General features: G+C 42.1%; 1 protein-coding gene across 1 annotated transcript; it reads left to right on the top strand.

The window, feature by feature from the left end:
• Positions 1–3: 3 nt before the first annotated feature.
• On the top strand, positions 4–21,956 carry top2b (DNA topoisomerase II beta). The gene is made up of 36 exons (XM_068575569.1): positions 4–507; positions 2,071–2,235; positions 3,515–3,605; positions 4,746–4,809; positions 6,958–7,103; positions 7,214–7,311; positions 8,286–8,498; positions 9,275–9,448; positions 9,544–9,645; positions 9,727–9,864; positions 9,970–10,108; positions 10,332–10,489; positions 10,877–11,002; positions 11,085–11,195; positions 11,425–11,530; positions 11,636–11,745; positions 12,182–12,274; positions 12,483–12,597; positions 12,916–13,037; positions 13,443–13,591; positions 13,776–14,007; positions 14,632–14,766; positions 14,952–15,152; positions 15,324–15,519; positions 15,828–15,919; positions 16,112–16,267; positions 16,817–16,900; positions 16,993–17,187; positions 17,273–17,399; positions 17,864–18,022; positions 18,657–18,867; positions 19,090–19,175; positions 19,944–20,042; positions 20,209–20,364; positions 20,457–20,548; positions 21,450–21,956. Exons 1-36 carry the CDS (start codon positions 466–468, stop codon positions 21,642–21,644), a joined length of 4,878 nt encoding a protein of 1,625 aa, XP_068431670.1. The 5' UTR covers positions 4–465; the 3' UTR covers positions 21,645–21,956.
• The last annotated feature ends 95 nt before the right edge of the window (positions 21,957–22,051 follow it).

Genomic DNA, 22,051 nt, shown 5'->3' with positions numbered 1-22,051 from the left:
GCAGATGGCGGAGCCGGACAGCTGAGCCGCTGCTAGCTAGTCTTCGTTTTATATTTCTAAATTAAATCTATTTAAGTGTATCGTTTTTCTTAGCTTTTGAGTTGAGCTCGTATTAGAATTCGACCGTGTTTTCGCATGTAATCGTCGGGTCTATTTAACGCGGGTGTTTTGTACCGTATTTATTTTAAAGCAAGACGACCATTAGCATCTTTGTTGGACGTTGAGGCCCGCTGTGCCTCCGCTCGTCGATTTTAACAATAGCCGCGATACACTCCCCATCTCTGCTTGTTTTGATACATTCAAAGGATTATATTCACCGCAAACCGAGAAAGATCATGGAAGATAAACAGGTCAGGGTACCTTTCAGCAACTGAGACGTTTTGTTATGCTGACGGACATTTAATTTAACTGGAATTGAAGACGTTTTACGAGGCGCATCATTAAACATTAGGATCACAAAGGAAGATGTCCAACGGCGCAGCAGGAAGCGGGGGTATGGCGTGGGTGGTAAGTTGGTTTGTCCCGCAAGAAACGTTGAAGAACTTCAGTTATTTTTAACCTGAATTGTTGCTTTTGTGTCACACAAAACTGACGCGTTCACCTTTTTAGTGCAGCGGGTCGTTAAAGGCGTCTAACGTAGATCTCCCGACAGGTAACCTAATAGAGTCTAACGTTGACGTAGTCTGCTTTCCAGAATACGCGTGTTAAAGCCCAGCCAGCTGTTGTCTCTGGTTTCAGAGGCACCGATGGAGGACCGGAGACATTATTTATACAGATAATGAGTGGAAGAGGCAGCGGTAACATCTTGTCCTACAGCGAACCAAAGAGTCCACTGCTGGTTCCCTCAAAATAACTCAAATTAAACTTAAAAAAACAAACACTTCTTTGAAAGTAGACTTGTTTATTTGTCAATGCGTCAATGAGTAGTAAATGTTCAATACACAATACAACATACTGTCTTTAATTTACTACTTACATATATGTACACTATAACAACGTTACTTAAATCAAAGTAGCAATACTCAATGTTAAATTACTCTTGTTACAAGCCAAGTGATACCAAAGTACAAACATCAAGGTATGATTAAGGTACCCAAAGTAAAGTATTCGTTGTGCCGAATTGCCCATTTCACAATCTATATATGTATATATATATCTATCACTGAATTATAATTAGGGATGAATGTACATCACTTTAATATCACAGCTGAATGTGTGGCACATCCTGACCTATAATAATAGAGCCTGTTTACTTTAGTTGTATTTTGTATTAATCATCTGAATCTGTTACACTAAAGTACTATATTTACCACTGAACTGAAATAAGTAACAGTATAAAGTAGCATTGAATGGAAACCCTCAAAGTACAGTACTTGAGTTAATGTGCCTAGTTACTTTCCATCACTGTTTATTACAGTATAAGTACGATGAATAGAAGTATGTCATCCATACATAGGGATGTTGACCAGTGAGAAACAAAGTTTTGATGACAAAGTATTATCTAGCATAGTTTCCTTTACAACACTTTTTTGAACATGTACCTATATCATATTAACATGTATCTATTTCAAATTAAAGTTGATATATTAGGTCACAAATCTTCATTTACCAATAAGAATGAGAGGTGCAGTTTTTCTCGGCCTAAAACGTTCCACACAGCTAAGAGGAAGATGTGATCTATTAGTATAATCAGCCAGAAAAGTTAAAAAAACCTTTGCGTGTGTGTGTGTAGTATATCCATTACTACTAATTATTCAAAATCTCACATGCTCACACACATATGGAGCGTGGTATTTAATTCATCCAAATATCCCTCTTGTTTGTAATAGATATAGGAGACTTAAAGCTCACATCAGTACAAACACAACATAAGCCTTTGTCTTAAGTATAGTAGTAAAAAAAACAGCTTCTGTTGATTGTGTTTTACTAAAATCACAAGGCCACAGAGAGGTCTGCTCTGCGTCCCCCTATGATGGTGAGCACTGATAATCAGCGTTTAGCAGTACAGCAGAGTCCAGAAACTTCTTCCATAGTTATGTGTGTCATAACAAAAACAAATCTGCCTAACAGGAGGCAGCGAATGGTCGAGGCGATGCTGGCAGGATGGAAGGTGCCAAGAAAGACAAAGCGGCCTCCAAATTGTCTGTGGAGCGAGTTTATCAGAAGAAGACCCAACTGGAGCACATTCTTCTCCGTCCAGACACGTACATCGGCACCGTGGAGCCGATCACTCAGGTGAGTCCAGAGCAAACGGCGTTCCCTTGTTGACTCCAAGGACACATACGCCCCTTGCAGACGTGCACGTGTCCCTTAATTCATAAATCCTGCTAGTATATTGACCTTTTGTTAGAAGAATGACTTATCTGTCAAAGTTGCACTGGTAATTTTCCTCCAGAGGACTGCATCACTTTTAAATAACATTTTATGCACAGCCCACTTGATAAAAACGAGTCAGCTGGACGCTTCAGCTATTCCCAGCGGATTTGGAAGACTCTGTTTACACTTACACCTTTTTATGGAAAACAGACAGACGCTAAATCTGAAGGCATCAAAATTCCCATTCCAACACATCGCGTCTGCATGAAATATGTTCGGAAAATACATATCCTGTTTATAAAAAACAGACCAATGAAATAGATGTTAAATGAGTGATGAATTTCATTCAGCCGTAACACCAAAGGCCCAAAAGATATATAAATAAAACTCTATTTTAAATTATGAGTGATGAATTTCTGTCAGCTTTAAAATGAAAGGCAGAACAACTAATAAAGCTAATTAAATCATGAGTGATTCATTTATTTCAGTTCAGCAATGCTTGACATAGAACAAAATCAGGCGTAATTGCATCTTCATGAATCTGCCAAAAATATTGTGTATATTTCTGTCGTTGCGTGCGCACACACAGTTTTAGTTGTGGATCAACACAGTTTTAATGCGCCTGGCCCCCATGTGAAGCTGTGGGTTATGATAACTAACGTTCTCATAGAGCTGAGTGGTAGCAAGAGGGAAAAGCTTGCATGATTGAGTGATGTTGCATACAGTCTGTTTGAGGCTGACTAAGATATCTTGAAGTTCGGCTGAGTATCTGCTGTGAGGATTTGCAGCAGTTCCACACCAAAGATCTATATCTTTCCTCCTCGGAACGGATGTAACAACTTTTGAAGCAGTTTGTTCATCTTGCAAATCACAACAGGGGAAAGAAACACATTTTGTTGGAGCCTCATCTTTGTGGTTAACCGCCATCTGTCATGTGACACGACAGGCAAAAAAAACAACTGGCATCTGTACGTGTGATGTTTTTGTATGTAACAAATCATAAGATTACAGACGTCTCAACAAAAAAAAACAATAACACAGATTTTGATCTGATTATTAAATTATGCTTGTAATAAGTTTAATTTTACACTGGACTATGTAAACCTTTCTGCTCATTTACACACTCTCTGGTTATGATCACTGCTACCAACGAGTTGTCTACCCTGAACTTAAAAGTATTTGTATCTATTTTTTTCAGCAAATGTGGGTTTTTGATGAAGAAATAGGAATGAACCAGAGGGAAATCACCTACGTTCCTGGACTCTACAAAATCTTTGATGAAATTCTTGGTGAGTGCGTTCTTATCTGCACCGTGAACACAAAGGTTGATTCCCTCTCCAGCTGGGATGTTGAAGGCTTATTATCACTATAGGAATATCAGCGTCATTCACTGAATCACAGTCTTCTTCTCTCACCGCACGGCGCCGCAGCATTGATCTCAGACAGTCTGTGGAGATTAGTTTCCCTGTGTGAGCAGCTCTTTGTGTGCCCTGTTCGCTGCATGAAGGGGACATTCGTGAGAAATGAAAAGTTGACTGAGAAATGGTTTCAGTGTTTGTGGCAGCTCACGGTCAAAGCTGCAGTCTTCTTCATTTCACCTGGTAAAGTGAAAGCGTGCTCAGCTAAATAGAGGTTGTTAAAGCAATCTGTCTGTTCCGAGTTTTAATGACTCAGTACAATGTGGGATTAATGCCTCGCTTGATGCCCCGCATAGTAAAGTGCACCGGTGTAATCAGTTTATAAATGATGCTCAACACTGTGCTAAGTGTCGTTGATGATTGCTTCCATCTATGCACACTCTGCCCTCCTAGCCTGCGTGTTCATAAAAGTGTTTGACTAATGACAATTTCCTTGTCTGGATATTACCGCTGTGTCCTGGTTAAATACACAAAGGGGCACGAGCAGGTAGCAGATATTAAAGGCAGAATAATAGCTCTCAGCAAAAATGCAAGTTGAACTCTACCTTTTGTAATACATTGATATTTATATATATATATAGACCAGAAGATATTTGGAAAGACAAGCGTTCATTTAGCCCACTCAAGCTGCAGCTGAGGATTTTAGCTTTATTATTGATTAACATGTTGATTGTTTTTTCAACTTATCAGTAAATAAAACATTTTCGGGTTCCAGCATCTCAAATGAGAAAAAAGTTTCTATGTTGTTTAGATTTGTATATTTAATGTCTGTGCATTTTGGACTGTTGGTCAGATGAAACAAGACATTTGAAGATGAGTCACCGTGTGATCTGTGAAATTCTGATAACATTTTTTCGTTATTTAATAAGACAGATTCACTGATGCTGAACAGAATAATTAGTTGCAGAAATAAAACATTTTTGTCTGAAAGTGTCATGTTGAATATGTCTGTGTGTGTAAAATGTTTTTTTTGTGTGTTATTTATTGTTATTTAATTTTTTCCCGTGACAGTCAACGCAGCAGACAACAAACAAAGAGACAAGAACATGACTGGAATAAAGATCACCGTTGATCCGTGAGTACAAGGTTTAAACACAATGAACAAAAGAGAGTACGAAGTAACCGTCTACACTTAAATGGCCTCGATGTTGGACTAAAAGTGGATCATTTCTTTTTTGTGCCGTGAACAGCTCTGTCTATACAATTTCATGTAAATGTATTCATGACTATCATGAGCTCATTACATCCTGAAAAGTGATTTCCTTTTGCAATAAACATGTTCTTCTTCAGTAAGCTGTGACGGCGATAAGTCTGTCCCTGCCTGTTGTTGTCTTTATACTCTGGATACAACCAGGACTTGCTGAGGGAAACATGCATTAGATGGCTGTGGTTTGAGACATGGATCCTGGTGAAACTACAGTATAAGGAGCCTGTGCTGAAATGCACTGAGCTCTGTTTTATATTCGCTTCACCTTCAGCCCACCGACTGCATCAACATCTGACTGCTTAAACAGCAGCGCGTCCTTCAGCCGAGCTGCTGCGCTCCCTAATGTCCCCCGCTGTATAAATGATACCATTAGCCCTGCCGCACTCAGGTCTCTGCGGCTAATGTGGTTTCATGGAGATGTTAAAGCTCCTCGCCAAAGCTTCCTACGCCGGTTTGTGGGTGAGCTTATAATTAAGCACTGGTGTCATATTTTTGAGTCACCACAAACATAACCCCATCACATCCTATCAGAGGGGGGATGGATTATACCCTGTTGACACCCTGTTTGTTTTGCTTTTAATGTAACCCTCTTTTCAAATATTATTCAAAAAGCATTTCCACACGGGCACAGAACCGCACCCCACTGCGACCTCATGACCTTTGACAATGACATTCACCACCGGCAGCTCATTGCTCCTCTACCTTTCTGTCCCGCCGTCTAAACCAGACGCATGCTTCAGCCGCTTTAATGCAGAGATAAAACATCTGTCGGTCATCCAGAAGTCCCTAGAAGGCTGGTTTCATACTAACTCTCACTTTAATGTGCATACTGGCTGCCAAATGGCTCCGGTGTCATTTGCGTGACCTTAAGTGTGCGTTTTTTACCAGCAGACATTCAACAGACTTCAGTCCTCCCATGATATATGATATAAAATGCTGCATTCAGGGATCAGTCTTGCACGTTTTTCAGCTTCAGAAGATTTAGCACAGAGCGATTGAGTTGGGATGTTATTGATTGGTAGTAAAGTGAATATAAATTTGCCTTTTTTAAAATATATATCCTCCAAATCCCTTTGACAGGGAGGCCGTAACTAGCGTGATAGTAGAAATAGTATGAATGTCACCCTGTACTTTAATGGAATGTAGTACAAGTCAGGGTTATTATCCTCAACTGAAGTTAAAACAAAGATAAGTTGTGAAAAACATTGTCACACACACACACGACCATGCACACACACACACACGTGCATATATACGGGGTGTGTGGAGCTCTGTTTTCGGTGAAACACGGAGAAGAGCGGAGGAGAACGGGCGCCACAGTAACTGAGAGCAAAACACAGTGAAGAAGCTTAATCTCAGCTGAAATAAAACAAGTGCACCCAAATGAGCTAAATGCAATATTCTTTCTTTCAGAGTGTGTTTTCTGAAACTAACTAGAATGAAAAGTCTAAACTAAATACATCATATTTGAAAATGTAAAACGTTCATGGCCTTGTAGAGAACAGCATCACATATGTTCTACAAGCTTTTTTCTTTCAGGTCAGACACAATTTCTAGATTTTCTTCTTCTTCTGGAAACAAAAGCAAATAACTGATGTTTCAAAGAAAGCTGTCGACTGTAAACAGAAAAAATTAAGAGCGTTTGAAATGCAAATACTGGGCCAAAATGAATCACTAGTTCTTTGTACGCGAGCCAATGAAATACCTGAGTTTCTGTACTGATAACAACATTGAGCAAATGGAAAGTGTGTTTCTATAAAACCCTTTTTCTATTGACTTCTCAAAACAAAGACGCCTTCCCAGAATTTAGCCTCAATATCTAAACCTCAGTCTAAAACTCCATACTTATTTTAACCAAAGAATAAAGAAACAACAATAACAATCCAACTATTTATTTATTTGACGTCATGTTTCAGAACCTCCCAAAAAGATTGAAGTTTCAGATTGTCTGCGTCCCGGTTCTGTTCATGTCTCTGTAACTCATCCTGCTACATCCTTTTGCTTTTGCCTCCACAGCGAGTCCAACACCATTTCCATCTGGAACAACGGTAAAGGAATACCGGTGGTGGAGCACAAGGACGAGAAAATGTACGTCCCGGCTCTCATTTTCGGCCACCTGCTCACCTCCAGCAACTATGACGACGATGAGAAAAAGGTCACGGGTGAGAGGAGACAGCTTCACATCTTTTCTCCGCGGTCATCGACGTCGGCTCGGGAAAAGGTGAATATCGCCGGCTGCTGTCTGCAACGCTAACTGTTTGTTTGTCCGCAGGTGGAAGGAACGGGTACGGTGCTAAACTCTGCAACATCTTCAGTACCAAGTTCACAGTAGAAACCGCCTGCAAGGAATACCGACATAGCTTCAAACAGGTGAGGAGGTCTCGACTGTTAAATATGCTTTGACAGGTTCATACAGTGAAACCACCAAACACATTATACACGGGTCAACGGGGCGTGGTCATTGATTTAACTTGAGACTACCTACAGTTCCTATTGCTTGTCACAAAGGATGTTTTTTCCTTTGATCAAAGGTTTTCTGTTTCACTCTACTGAAGAAGAAAGTCGGCTGGAATCAATATAATTTCTTTTCTCATTTTCATTGTCCCATTTTTTTCTGAAAACGTATGCTTTGTTTCTGCAATGACAAACGTACATACAGTAAATGCAGCAGATATCCTTTAAGGAGCACACAGTTTTCTTTACAAGCTTTAAAAGCTTCTAGAGTTTGGCCCGTATCAATAAATTCAAACCTGTTTTTGATATACAGCCACACCTGTACACTGAACTCTGCCACTACGCGTTGCATCTGACTCAATAGGCTCATCACGTCACATTGTTGCTGCTGGTGTAGTTCACTTATTTTATCCAGATTTGTGTATGTGATATGTCTCGTAATGCCGTTGAAGTTCGTTCGTCAAAAAACTGAAAATCGACTCAAATCTATCGACTCCAACTTTAATTGTAGTCATCCGAGTGTTTGCTTACAGACAGTATGATTTATTTACTCTGATTCATTGCAGATTTTAATGTAAAATCTTCACCACTGCTTTGTGATCTTTGAATTAAGCAATTGCTGTTTTATAGGGTTTTGACATGTGGTCATATCTAAGGTAAGGGTGTGTACGTTATCACTTTTTGTGGCGGCACCCTTTGAGGTTCATGGGTTCATCTTGAAGTCACCGGGTGTTTGATATGATATCACGGTTGTTTGGGGGAAGAACTTACTGCACTCGATACAGTGAAGGTGGTCTGGGTTCAAGAGGATCGTAGAACAACGTAGAAGTGGATATAGCAACGCCTGGCGTGTGTTTTTTGTGTTAAAATGTTTTTGTTATCATCCCCAGACGTGGCAGAACAACATGAGCAAGGCTTCTGAGCCCAAGATCAAGTTCTTCGATGGGGAGGACTTCACCTGCGTGACGTTCCAGCCAGACCTGTCCAAGTTCCAGATGGAGAAACTGGACAAGGATATTGTAGCCCTCATTACCCGCAGAGCATATGATGTAGCCGGTTCCTGCAGGGGAGTTAAAGTCACGCTGAACGGGAAGAAATTACCTGTAAGTGTTTTTCTTTCTCTTTGTTGCACTGAAGTAACATATAGTTTATGTTTATGGGTCAACTTATGTGGGATTGTGTTAGTCCCAGCTGTGAAAGACGTCAAATTGTAATAGTTTAAATGTCATTAGAGTTTTCATAAGAGAAGATTTTCTGTAATTCTCTGCTGATGATAGTTAAAACATAAAGTTATTCATTCAGTTCAGCTTCACAAGCCTGAATTAAATTACCGTGAATACAAATACAACACACTGCATGAATACATATAAAGTTTAAATGTATGCAAGCTAATGAATAACCGTTTTAAATATGCATAACACATAATAACATTTACTTTTAATGGGTCATCCTTTAAGCTAAACTGTGATGGAAAATCCAGAGGTCTGCATATTTGTGTATGTATACCAGTTTTCATTAATGGTGAACAATAACAACCTTCAAGACTTTTTGTTTTGGTCTTTCATCAGTGGTTCAGTCTCTCCATCTTTATAATTATTAATAAGAAAGATGTATTCATCAGCTGACCTCAGGCAGTAAACCAGCATCACATCAGACATAAGCAGACATTGCTTGAATGATAATTGATATTATTTCATTGTTATTATTATTTATTCATGAATATTGCCTTTAGAAATGTCTAACACAATTTCTACCGCATGGTCCATGACTCATAACAGGCATAATAGCGTTTAACATTTTTTAAATATTAAAAATGGTGTTACACTTGTAAATATTCCCTTTTGAAGCTAACTTGTCCTCGTCTTTTCTGTCACTGAAGATTACCGGGTTCCGCAGCTATGTGGATCTGTATGTGAAGGACAAACTGGACGAGACGGGCGTTGCTCTGAAGGTGGTGAATGAGACGGTGAATGACCGCTGGGAGGTTTGCCTCACCCTGAGCGAGAAGGGATTCCAACAGATCGGCTTCGTCAACAGCATCGCCACCACCAAGGTGCCTGAATGCCCTCAGTGAGAGACTGGTAGATGCAAACGTGGAGCCAAAGAAATGGGTTTCTAACACAGAGAGTGTGTGTTTGTGTGTTTCAGGGTGGCAGACACGTAGACTATGTGGTAGACCAGATAGTGTCCAAACTTATTGAAGTGGTGAAGAAGAAGAACAAGGCTGGCGTAACAGTCAAACCCTTCCAGGTAGGTTATTGTATGATTTTATACATTTTTAACTCAAGATGTGTTGAAAACTGACAGACCCGCTTCCCCTCTGTGCTTCAGGTGAAGAACCACATCTGGGTGTTCGTGAACGCGCTCATCGAGAACCCCACCTTTGACTCCCAGACCAAGGAGAACATGACACTCCAGACCAAGAGCTTCGGGTCCAAGTGCCTTCTGTCGGACAAGTTCGTCAGAGCCGTAAGGACCCTTCTCTTTGGCTGCCACCTCCTCACGCTCCTCACCTTTGGTTGCTGAAGTTGGCGTCGGTCATGAAAGCATATTTTGTGTCTTTGTCTTCCACAGGCAACCAACTGCGGGATCGTTGAGAGCATACTCAACTGGGTGAAATTCAAAGCCCAGACGCAGCTTAATAAGAAGTGCTCATCTGTGAAGTACAGCAAGATCAAAGGCATCCCCAAGCTGGACGACGCCAATGATGCCGGTGTGTAAACCGTGTGATTTGTCTCGAACGTCCACCACTGACTGCAGCGCTGTGGTTGTTGCCTCTTAAAAGAAAATGTTGATGTGCAGTAGAGAGAAGGGTAAACAGAGCACAGTATTAGTTAGGAAGTGTTTCTCCAACGGCATTATAAGGCGTCAGGAGCCAGAAAATAAAGTGATGCACAGTAAATAGATTCTTAACCGTTCCCACATCCATGTCACAGGTGGCAAACACTCCGGCGAATGCACACTCATCCTCACTGAGGGAGACTCAGCCAAGTCTTTGGCCGTCTCCGGACTTGGAGTCATCGGGCGTGATCGCTACGGAGTGTTCCCACTGAGAGGAAAGATCCTTAATGTGCGAGAGGCGACGCACAAGCAGGTATGACGCTGGATAATTGGATATGTGTTGGTAGGGTTGAATGTTGCTCGGCCTCCTGCACACAAAGCTGCGGATGGGCGATCACAGAGCTAGCTCCCAAATAGTGCCGGCCTGTAAATAGAAAGTATTTGAGGATGGCTGAAGGTGTTCTGAAGGCATCGTATCCTCATTTATTCTTCATCATTGTACTGTTGGATACCACCCAGTGTCTTTTTGTCATCATTATTTGTGAGCAAACAGGTGCTATCCAATTTTTGCTCTCACTTAAGCACTTGTTTGTCTAACTCCTGAAAAATTGCTCTTTTTCAAAATGTATAAAAAATATAGCTGAATGGTGCTTCACTATATTATGCCTGGCAGCTGACATGAGCTTCATTATTTCAACAGATCATGGAGAATGCTGAGATTAATAATATCATCAAAATCGTTGGCCTCCAGTACAAGAAGAGTTATGAAGACCCAGAGTCCCTGAAGAGCCTGCGCTACGGCAAGATCATGATTATGACGGATCAGGTGAACTGGCTCATGACCAGCAGTATCAATATGACGAGCAGCCGCTGAACCAGTCGTTCTAACATTTCTCGTCTTGTCCCAGGATCAAGATGGCTCCCATATCAAAGGCCTGCTGATCAACTTCTTCCATCACAACTGGCCGTCTCTGCTGAAACACACATTCCTGGAGGAGTTCATCACACCCATTGTTAAAGTAAGATAGAGACACACACACGCTGTTCAGTACCATCTCCATACACCTGATAACAAGCAGCACTAAACTGGTGGAAATACTTCCTAATACAACACATATTATCATATTATTATTATTATTATTATTATTATTATTATTATTATTATTATTATTATTATTATTATTATTATAACACTCAACACAAACCAACGGTTAAGGTGGACCCCATTGATTCATTTGTTGTCTGCAGGTCACCAAGAGCAAGCAGGAGTTTTCCTTCTACAGCATTCCAGAGTTTGACCAGTGGAAAAAAAACACAGAGAACTTTAAAACCTGGCATACAAAATACTACAAAGGTTTGATACTCAAGTATTAAATATATCAATGAACTTTGCATATGAACATTTGTATGAAAACTAAAGTTAATTGTGGTCGTTAAATATGTGACACGTGTGTTCCAGGTTTGGGTACAAGTACAAGCAAAGAGGCAAAGGAGTACTTTGCCGACATGGAGAAGCATCGCATCACATTCAGATACAGCGGAGCCGAGGACGACGCTGCCATCACTCTGGTCAGTTTAAAGCTGCAGTTACGTACGGATCTCTAAATACCGTCCAAGGTGCAGCAGTCAAACACTTCTATTGAGTACAGCGTCTATTAGTGGAACTGAATCATCTCGTGTGCTTGTATTCACCTGGCATTAACCTGGTGTGTATGGCTTCTTAAAGGATCCTCAATATTAACAATGTTTGTTCAAATATTATGGGATAAATCCCCCTAGTCATAAACATGTCTCAGCTTGGGCCAGTAGTGTACCCGCAACTTTTTTTTAACTTGATGCCTTAGCTTTTCAACAAAAAAAGGCTTTTTATTTAACAAAAAAAGGTTTTCAAAAGCTAAATGTATGATCTATGCCAGAACCTGTCAAATAAAATCCTAATAATAGTGTTCAAATGTTACTGAAAGTCTGTATTACACGACGGCTGACCTGCTGCATTTTGCTCCAGGCCTTCAGTAAGAAGAAGACGGACGACAGGAAGGAGTGGCTGACTAACTTCATGGAAGACAGACGCCAGAGGAGGATGCACGGCCTGCCGGAGGTTTGTGGCTTTGCTCCAAAATGTGTAGGCAGCAAGCAACCAAGCTTCTTGGTACTGGATGATGAATCTGATCGGTTTCAATTGGAAATGAAACAATAGATGAAATTTCTACGCTCCAACTAGTCTTTAACCACTCCAATGTAACGGTATACCACTGATGTTAAAGTGTGTGTATTAAATTGTATTTCAATTGTTTTTTTCCTCTCAGCAATATCTGTATGGCAATCAGGAAAGGCAGCTGTCCTACAATGACTTCATCAATAAAGAGCTGATTCTGTTCTCCAACTCCGACAATGAGAGATCCATCCCATCGTTGGTTGACGGTTCGTATAAGCACTCCATCTCTGTGAGCTGTTTCCTTGAGGGTGTTAAATTAGAAAATTCAGAGCCTGTCTTTTGCCTCCACACGGCCCCCAACATGGCGGCAGCTTAGCGGGCGGCTCGTAGCTAAACGTGCTAACAGTGCTGACAGACATAACAGTGTTAACCTGAGGGAGAACAGAAGGGCCGGTGCTACGTTTCCTTGATAACGGTGGTTATTATGGTTGAAACCATCACTTCCTGTTCTGTCTTTGTAAGAATGGTGATGTTTTGACTGTGTATTGATGCTGTGTGTGTATGTGTGTGTGTGTCGTTTCCAGGTTTTAAGCCAGGCCAGAGGAAGGTGCTGTTCACCTGCTTGAAGAGGAACGACAAGAGGGAAGTGAAGGTAGCACAGCTGGCTGGTTCAGTTGCAGAAATGTCTGCCTACCATCATGGAGAGGTACGGTCAACTCAATGTCTTCCACACACGTGACGTTAGCAGGCTCGCTTCATCTTTCTGTCTGTAGACCAACCAGTGTAAAATAATTAACTTTGAAGTGAGTTCACTTTTAAAGTTGTTTTTCTCTCTGTTATGTTTGCTTTGTGACGAACATTTAAACTGACCAAAATGTTAGCATATGTGATAGTTTAAGGTCGACGTGTTTAATATTGAAATAGGAATACATGTTTATTTGCCATTTTATATCCCCACACTTGAATCAGCCAATCAGAACAAATTACTGAATCATAAGGGTATTTTCTCACCTTCTGTGAGCGTGAGTAACTGTGAGCGTGTAAATGTATTTCAGAGATTCTCTTTTCTATTACTTATCACTGAACACCCATTTCCCTGTTGTCCCTGTAGCAAGCTCTCATGATGACCATCGTGAACTTGGCCCAGAACTTTGTGGGCAGTAACAACGTGAACATCCTGCAGCCGCTGGGTCAGTTCGGTACTCGCATCAACGGAGGCAAAGACGCTGCCAGCCCTCGTTACATCTTCACCATGCTCAGGTAAATCAGCAATGAACACAACAGTTGGACTCTTTGTTTGCGTCACTTGAGGATATCGTCATATTCATGTTCTTTAAACTGGACGTTATCTTCTGGAGGACAAATCGGAGTATTTTCACAATACGGAATCTGAAATCTTCATTCAATCTCTAAAGTCTCACGATGGCGGTCTCTTTTCCCACAGTCCACTTGCCAGGCTGTTGTTCCCAGCCGGGGATTCCAACCTGCTCAAGTTCCTGTTCGACGACAACCAGAAGGTGGAGCCCGAGTGGTACATTCCCATCATTCCAATGGTGCTCGTCAACGGCGCTGAGGGCATCGGAACAGGCTGGGCCTGTAAGATCCCCAACTATGACACCCGGGAGATCGTCAACAACATCAACCGCATGCTCAACCAACAGGACCCCCTGCCGATGGTAAACAGTCTGAGAAACATCAATCCATGCCGATTTGACTTCTGCTCTTGACGTTGTCATTGTTATTTAACATGAAGTTTAATAATCATACCACATCAGAAGTTAAATCTCCAACGGATCTGTAATTGTATTCCATCCATGCAGACAACGTGCACAGGAAAACATATATTGTATTATATTATAATGACATATAACGAAAGCAGTCATCCGTATGAAAACATTCAGGCTCTATTGAAATCTTTGACCCGACCAACCACATTCACAACGCTGGCGGTTTGAATAGTGATGATGCAAAATATTCACTAGCCAGTATGAGTTTTTTATGTGTTTTTAATTTGTCAGGCCCCGTGTGTGTGGGTGTGTAGAGTCCTTAAGTAGTCTGAATGTGCTTCTGATTAACAACATTGTTGAGAAAAACAAAAGAAAGCAAACCCTTTGGCAGCCCGGACCACATTGTCTCGACTGAGAGCCGTATCGGCAGCGCTGCTCAGATCAGCTGTTCTCTAGGTTTCTCATGAACCTCATGGGTTGTTGATGGTAGTGTGGATGCAGACAGGAGTCTAAATAATTGTTTATATGAAATATTAGACCTAATCTCCACGTGTAATTTCTGTCCCCACACAGCTTCCCAGGTACAAAAACTTCAAAGGGGTGATCCACGAGCTCGGTCAGAACCAGTTCCTGGTCAGTGGAGAGGTGATGGTCATTGACAGAAACACCATCGAGATCACAGAGCTTCCCGTTCGGACATGGACGCAGGTACAGCTACGCATCTTTTCTCAAGTATACCAAGGGTTTTGTTTCACTTGAGATAAAACTTAACTAATCTCTGAATGAAGAACTGGACTCATTGATAATGTAATAAGATACAATAATACAACAATAATGTAGTATATCAATCTATATATTTATATACAACTGTTTTTCTTCCCCGTTGTGTGCAGGCGTATAAGGAGTCAGTGCTGGAGCCCATGCTGCAGGGCACTGACAAAACACCAGCTCTCATCCTTGATTATAAGGAATACCACACAGATACCACGGTCAAGTTTGTGGTCCGCATGTCCGAGGAGAAACTGGCCCAGGCCGAGTCAGTCGGCCTTCACAAGGTCTTCAAGCTGCAGTCCAGCCTTACCTGCAACTCAATGGTAAACTGTGATTTAAATTCAACATAAAGTGTCATTTAAATCATGAAAAGTGTTGTTTTTGTCTCGATTAATGCATGGCCTGGCCTCCCTGGTTTGTCCATTTTGAAATCATGCATTTACTACATTTTCTTTAAGTTGTAATAACTGATTTTTGAACCCCTTAATCCTCAGGTGCTGTTTGACCACATGGGCTGTCTGAAGAGGTATGATTCGGTCCAAGACATCCTCAGGGAGTTCTTTGACCTGCGCCTGCAATACTACAAACTGAGGAAGGACTGGTTACTGGGCAGCCTGGGGGCCGAAGCCGCCAAACTGAGCAACCAGGCTCGCTTTGTGCTGGAGAAGATCGAAGGAAAGCTTTCAATCGGTACGATAATTTAAATCAGATTCTTCTGCACCACTGAGTGTTTAAATATGTTCTGTTTTATGGTCCATTTGACTCTAAATGGGACCATCATTTACTGAATGAACATCATGCTGTATTGAAGAACACTTGAAACTAGAGACTGAGACATAAATTCATGTTTACAATGTTTACTGAGCTTATAAATCAAGTGAGAAGTAAACTTCCATACAATCTGACTTCTTTTTGCCCCCTGATGGCCGTTTGAGAGAATGCAAAAGACATTTCCACATAGGCCACCTGGTTCTAACCCATATTTTTTATCCTCACAGAGAACAAAACCAAACGTGAACTGATCCGCATGCTCGTCCAGAAAGGCTTTGAGTCCGATCCAGTGCTCGCCTGGTCCAAGTCCCAGGAAAAGGTACTGTTACAGCGGCTTAAACTGTACAGCTAAACTCAAGAACAATAGGAAGGAGATAGGAAATATGAAGTAATATAATTTATTATATCATCTATGCCAAAACTGTCAACAAACGTAAGAGGGAGCTTGTAATCCTGCCAGCATTGAGAGTTCTGCTGCATGACAATATTTTGAATTTCTTTCCTCTAACAGGCGCAGGAAGAAGATTACCGCGACGGAAACGAGAGCGACGGCTCGGTGGACTCGGGCTCCTCGTCAGGGCCAAACTTCAACTACATCCTCAACATGCCTCTGTGGTGCCTGTCTAAAGAGAAGGTGGACGACCTGCTCAAACAGAGGGACCACAAGGTATCATTAATCATTTATTTCATGACTTTTTCAGCATTCACACATTAATGTATTGCATTTATTCATCAGGGGTCAACCGACCACAGTGTTAAGGACCTTGCTCACTTAATTGTATTGGTTTAATCGGCAGTGTGCATTAATAAAACATTCCTGTAAATGTTTAGCCAAGGGGCTATTTTTCATCTGTCGTCCCGTGACAGATGTTTTAACGTCACCCTAAAAACTGCATGTAAGATTAAAATGACAAAGTTATGCATTATTTATGCTTTACAAAGCATGCAGAGAATATTAATACCAGTAGGTATTGCAGGACACTCATTGTCAAGTACTATGAAGACACTTACAAAGCAAACGAATGAGGAGAGAATTCTGTTCAGTAGAAACATGAACTAAAGACACGATTATGCTGCATTGTCAGATGAGGGTCGACTGGCAATTTCAAGACAGACAGACCGACTCTCACGGCCTGCACTGATCCAGGACCACAGTTCAGATGAAGTCGTGCAGTTGAAGTGTTGAATACTAAAGTGAATGTGTGCCGATGTGCAGAAAGCAGAGCTCGGCGATCTCCAGAAGAAACTTCCTGAGGATCTGTGGAAGGACGACTTGGCCTTGTTCATTGAGGAACTGGATGTAAGTTGTTGTCGTGAATGTGTACGTCGAATTAGCCGCGTCATTGTTTCAAGGTTTGTGGAACTGAAGAATTGCTTTGTTTCCTCGGCCAGAAAGTGGAGCAGCAGGAGCGAGAGGACCAGAGTTTAGGAAAGGCCGTCAAACTGGTGAAGGGGAAGGTGGGCAAACCTAAAGCCAAGAAGTTGAACCTGGAGGAGACCTTGCCCTCGCAGTTTGGTCGCAGGGTGGAGCCTCCAAGTCTGGCGATCAGAGCCGACGCAGCCAAAAAAATGTCCAGAAAGAAGAAGGTAACAACTGCCTCTGTCACACCAAATATATAAGAGTGACAGCCAAGGATCCAGGATGGTTACAGGTTGTGTTTTTCTCCCTCAGAGTGACATAGATCCTGTGCTGAAAATTGAGTTTGATGAGGAGGGTTTGCCCATTGAAGGAGCAACAGGAGAAAACTCTGTAGCCAAACCAAAAACTCCACGTGTCAAGAAAGAGAAGAAAGAGCCTGGTCAGTACTACACCTCAACTATGCCGTCAAACCTGTGCAATTTATCTCATTTTCTTTTCTCATTTGCAGTGTTCGATATTTAGATTGAGCTTTTTCTGTCCAAATGCAAAAGGACTGAATTGAAAAGGTAAAATGTTTTTGAGATGCAGGTTTTTGCAGACTGAGAAGGAGCGTTGTCATAATTGATGGAGCTGGACTCTCTGTATCAGTAGATAAATGATTCATCGGCTCAGACAGACAGATATTTGTCAACTCCCGTCTATCCAGAGACAATGCGCCGGCTTTCTCCTAGTTTACTGTGTTGTGGTTCGAAGGTAAGCCGCGACCCCGGGGCCTCTTCGATGCTTCACAGTGCTGTGAGAAAAACTAAAATCCATTATTGAACATGGAGGAGCTCCGTGAGCCCTGAGTGAGAATACTGACTGTCAACAAACGGTCTTGTGATCTTGTTCACTGTGTTGCAGGAGCTCCCAGAGTGAGAAAACCTCCAGCACCCAAAGGAACCCCCGTTAAGAAGGCGAAGAAGAGAAACCCCTGGTCCGAGGACGACTCCAAGTCAGACAGCGACGCCGAGGACAGTCAGCCCATCATCCCCCGAGAGACCAAGTCCCAGAGGGCATCGGGTACGTTTGAGCCAAATGTCTTTAAACGCAGGCTGAATATTCACCGCCATCTGGCAGGTGTTTGTAGTGGGGATTATTTTTATTTATTGACTGATAGCAAGGTCCATACAGACGATGTAGTCATTCTCTCAGGGCTCAATAGCCGAACCGTCTGTAAAACACAGTTTCAGATTTAAGTAATAACACAAGTCTAAATCTTAAAGCGTAAGTCAGGTTTTCATTTCTTCCCTTTTGTCAACAACTACACAAACTAACAATGAATGTATTGTCATGAAGTGACTCCTTCACAATTTGAAGAATTATAGTTTATAAAGGAACTATTAATTCATCATTCATTTCAGACCTTTTTTCCCTTTTTATTTTCCAGCACTTCTCTTTTAAATCTGTAGAAATGCTTTTGATTTAGTGCCGTCGGCATCGGGTAGCTGTTTACAGAGTGACTGCTCACGTTTCATTTACACCCGCTTCATTGGCCCCGGGGCCCCAAAATAACCTGTTAACTGGGTCTACGTTTCGTCAGTTTGAGTAGCGTCTGTCTGCTCCGAGTGTCTCGGGGGCTCGGTCTGATGCAACGCCGCCGCAACGCTCAACAATGATCCAAAGCCGTGACGCGGGCTCCGCTCTTGTCTTTCAGCTTCCAAGCCGAAGTACACGTTTGACTTCTCGGAGGAGGAGGACGAGGCGGACGAAGAGGAGAACGGCGCCGAGGACGTGGCCTCGTCTCCGATGAGGTCGTTTAAAGACGAGTTCACCGCTTCCGCTGAGACCAAGGGGCGCTTCGACGACCTCGACGAAGACGAGGACGATAACGAAGACTCCTACTCGCCGACCAAACAAAAGACCACGTAAGATTTGAACCACAGTCAGGAGCTCATCTGCCGTTTGGGGTCTGAGGAGCTTCTCACGTCACCATAATGTCTGAAACGAGACCTTTGTTGCATGTTTGTCCATTCACCCCTCTCTTCATGTCCTGTCAGCTGTGTCCTGTATGCTATCTAATAAAGGCAGAAAGCCCAAACATATCTATCAGAGGAAATGCTGAGTGCACTGTTTCTGCTTCCCTGAAGGTCTGCTGCTCCTGCAGCTAAAAAGAAAGAGACAACCAGCATCTTCTCGTCCAAGTCGGCCTTCTTTGAAAAAAGCAATGACAGTGGTGAGTACCAGCTCGGTGTCCGTGTGCCGTCAAACACAGTTGCAACCGTTTTTCTAAAATGGTACGCAATGAAGGGTTTGGTGGTGTGATTGTTTTTTGTTTCTTGTTAGTTTTGTGTCTAATTGATTCACTTTAGATAATTAAATAAACTCTAAAAATGTCAGAGAAAGGAAATACTCTCACACATATTTGCTTGAATGAACAGAAAAGATTCAACCTTTTTCCGAATTAAAGTTTCTCTTTTTCCCTGAGCGGAGACAAAGCCCCCTTTGTTTCCTGACTCGTCGTAAAACACACTCTTGTTAAAATGATGTCGTCAAAGATCGAGGGGACCTCTCGAAACACATGTCTTTGCTCTATAACACAATTATTCACATGTATATGACAATTTCAAAAATGTCTAACGGGATAAAATGATGAAGTGATGACATTATACACAGCCATGGATGTTTCCTGTAACATGACAACCCCGTGGCTGTACTTCCTGACTTGTTTTGTTCGTTTTGCTCTGACCATCTCAACCAATAAGACATTTCGGCTCTTGGTCCGTCAGATCCTGTACTGGGAGAAGTTCTCAAGTCTTTCATAAAAGCAGCAGCCTCTGATTAGTTCCTCTCACAGAAGACACAAGAAGAGAACAAGTCCTGAAGCGAATGTAACAAGCACAAAGTGTGAAGGCAAGCTCATGTGGAGGGTCTCCTCTACCATGACGGAGTGATGCGCACAGAAAGAGCAGCGGGTGAGCGTTGGCCTGTGTTTGTCTTGTAGACGCTTCCAAGTCCGACAGCGACGACGACGCCGCCGGCCCCGTGTTCTCCACGTACTCCAGCAGCTCTGCATTCGACAAACTATTGGCAGCAAAGAAAGGTAATGACTCGCTGCGTTCAACAGAGGGAGCTGTGATGCAGCACCAGAGCTTGAGGATCGTCAGCAGGACGTTGTGGATTTAACTCTCCAAAGCACGATGGTAGTGGGTGATGACCGGCCACGTGTAAGCCGTGTGTAACGTCAGGGCTTTAACTCTTTTATTCAGGCCCTGTAGCAGCTAAGAAGCCCTCAGATGCAGCTCCCAAACCTAAAAAGTCACCAGCACCAAAGGCGAAGAAACCAGATAAATCCATCTGGGATTCTGACTCCGACACCGGCTCCAAGAAGCCAGCACCAGCAGCAGCAGCAGCAGCTCGGAAAGGTACGGCGCAGATCGCGGCCTTCCTTCCAGAGATAAATGAATCACATGTCTGGATGCGGATGGTGAACGCTGTTGGCCTCTTCTCTGTGAAGTTGCAGGTAAAGGCAGAGGGAGGAAGAGGAAGGGCTCCGGCTCTGAAGACGAGTTCCTTCCAGTGAAAAAAGTAGTAAAACCTGTCGGCAGAGTGAGTATCGATCCAACTTTTGTTTATTGGACGCAATGAATGTGTTTGACATGAAATATTTAAGCTGCTGCTGTTTGAACGTCAGGGATGGGAACGAGGTTTAACCGACGGACTGACTCTGATTCTTCTATATTATGCTTTCTGTTTTATGCAAAACAGACTTTGCAGCTCTTGATACTCTATTCTTCACGCACATTGCATCCAGTACTTTTTACTTGAGTATATACATTGTTATGCTTTCTTTTTACTTCTACTCTTAGACAATTCAGAAGGAAAATGTCCTCCTAATTTTTATTTTACATTTTTTTGGCAGCTTTAGATTCTAGTTTCCATTCTTCATGTTAAGGTGTTGCACTGAAGTTGAATAAAATATGACACAGGGTATTTTTAACCAAATACCTCTCTCGATATTTGAAGGTTGGCTATCGGTACTTTCACAAAGCTCATTTACGCAATAAGATTTGTGATAAACAATCATCAGTAATGTGATTAAAGGCAAATAACAGAACCGTCTGGTCCGTTCAGAAAGAAACCACGGGTCCACGTGGACGACATCTCGTCTCATATCCGGACCTTGATATTATATTGATTTATTTCACGGCCCTACTATAAAGTAGTTAAAGCTAAAGTACCTTAAACCAACTACATTACAGTAAAATGCTGCCTACATATTAATAAACTAATAATAATAGTATATGATAGGATGAGACTCATGTGAGACATCGTGCTGCATTAGGAGTACATTTACTTTTGATACCTATATTGTATCAATTTGGTGATAATATTTGTACAATGCAGAAGTTGTAAAATATATATTTTTTGTATCTTTAGACGCTCAACCTGTGTTTTTACCAGTTTAGTGCAGTAAACAGTCACGACAATGAAGTGTTTTTATCATCAGAAACCTCAGAAGCCGCCGTCAGACGACGAGGACGAGGACGACAGCGGCAGCGCGATGGGCGCTAAGACTTCTCTGACGGGCGGGGCGGCGGGCGGCGCGTCCCGCGACCGGCCGGGCCGGGCCAAGAAGGAGGTGAAGTACTTTGCCGAGTCGGACATCGGCGAAATCGACGACGACGACGACATGTTCGACTAAAGCGGCACACTTTAAAACACACTCTGCTTGTCTGGAAGTTTCCTCCTTCTGTGTTCCCACAGACCTTTTGTACATTTCCTCTTTCATTTTCTTTTCCTTAATGATGTGATGTTCAATGATTTTTTATGTCTAGGTGTTTTACACTTTTTATTATACATATACAGGTTTCTTTTTTTATTGCCCATTGAAATGTTCTGTATTTGTTCAAAGCGGCTTTTAGAAGTTTAGAACGCTGTTCTTTAGCACACTTTTAATTGTTAAAATACAATGTAAGTTTTTGAACATGAATTGAAAAGTAAACAATGAAATATCCGTGCGTTTCGCTGGTCTGATTCTTTCAGTATTTCACACCGTTGCACGCGGGGAAGTCATGTAAAGCTTTTTGTCGGCTGTAAAACCAAAAATAA

The sequence above is a fragment of the Clinocottus analis genome, unplaced genomic scaffold (genome assembly GCF_023055335.1).
Source record: "Clinocottus analis isolate CAN_PGR_092001 unplaced genomic scaffold, fCliAna1.0.p SCAF_14, whole genome shotgun sequence".
Lineage (NCBI taxonomy): Eukaryota > Metazoa > Chordata > Actinopteri > Perciformes > Cottidae > Clinocottus > Clinocottus analis.
This window is presented reverse-complemented; position numbering and strand designations above follow the sequence as displayed.

Coding starts and splice junctions, on each gene's coding strand:
- top2b (XM_068575569.1), top strand. CDS start 466: ATGTCCAACGGCGCAGCAGGAAGCGGGGGTATGGCGTGGGTG. Junction 11,196..11,424: donor TCATCACACCCATTGTTAAA/GTAAGATAGAGA, acceptor TGTTGTCTGCAG/GTCACCAAGAGCAAGCAGGA. Junction 15,920..16,111: donor GGTCCAAGTCCCAGGAAAAG/GTACTGTTACAG, acceptor TTCCTCTAACAG/GCGCAGGAAGAAGATTACCG.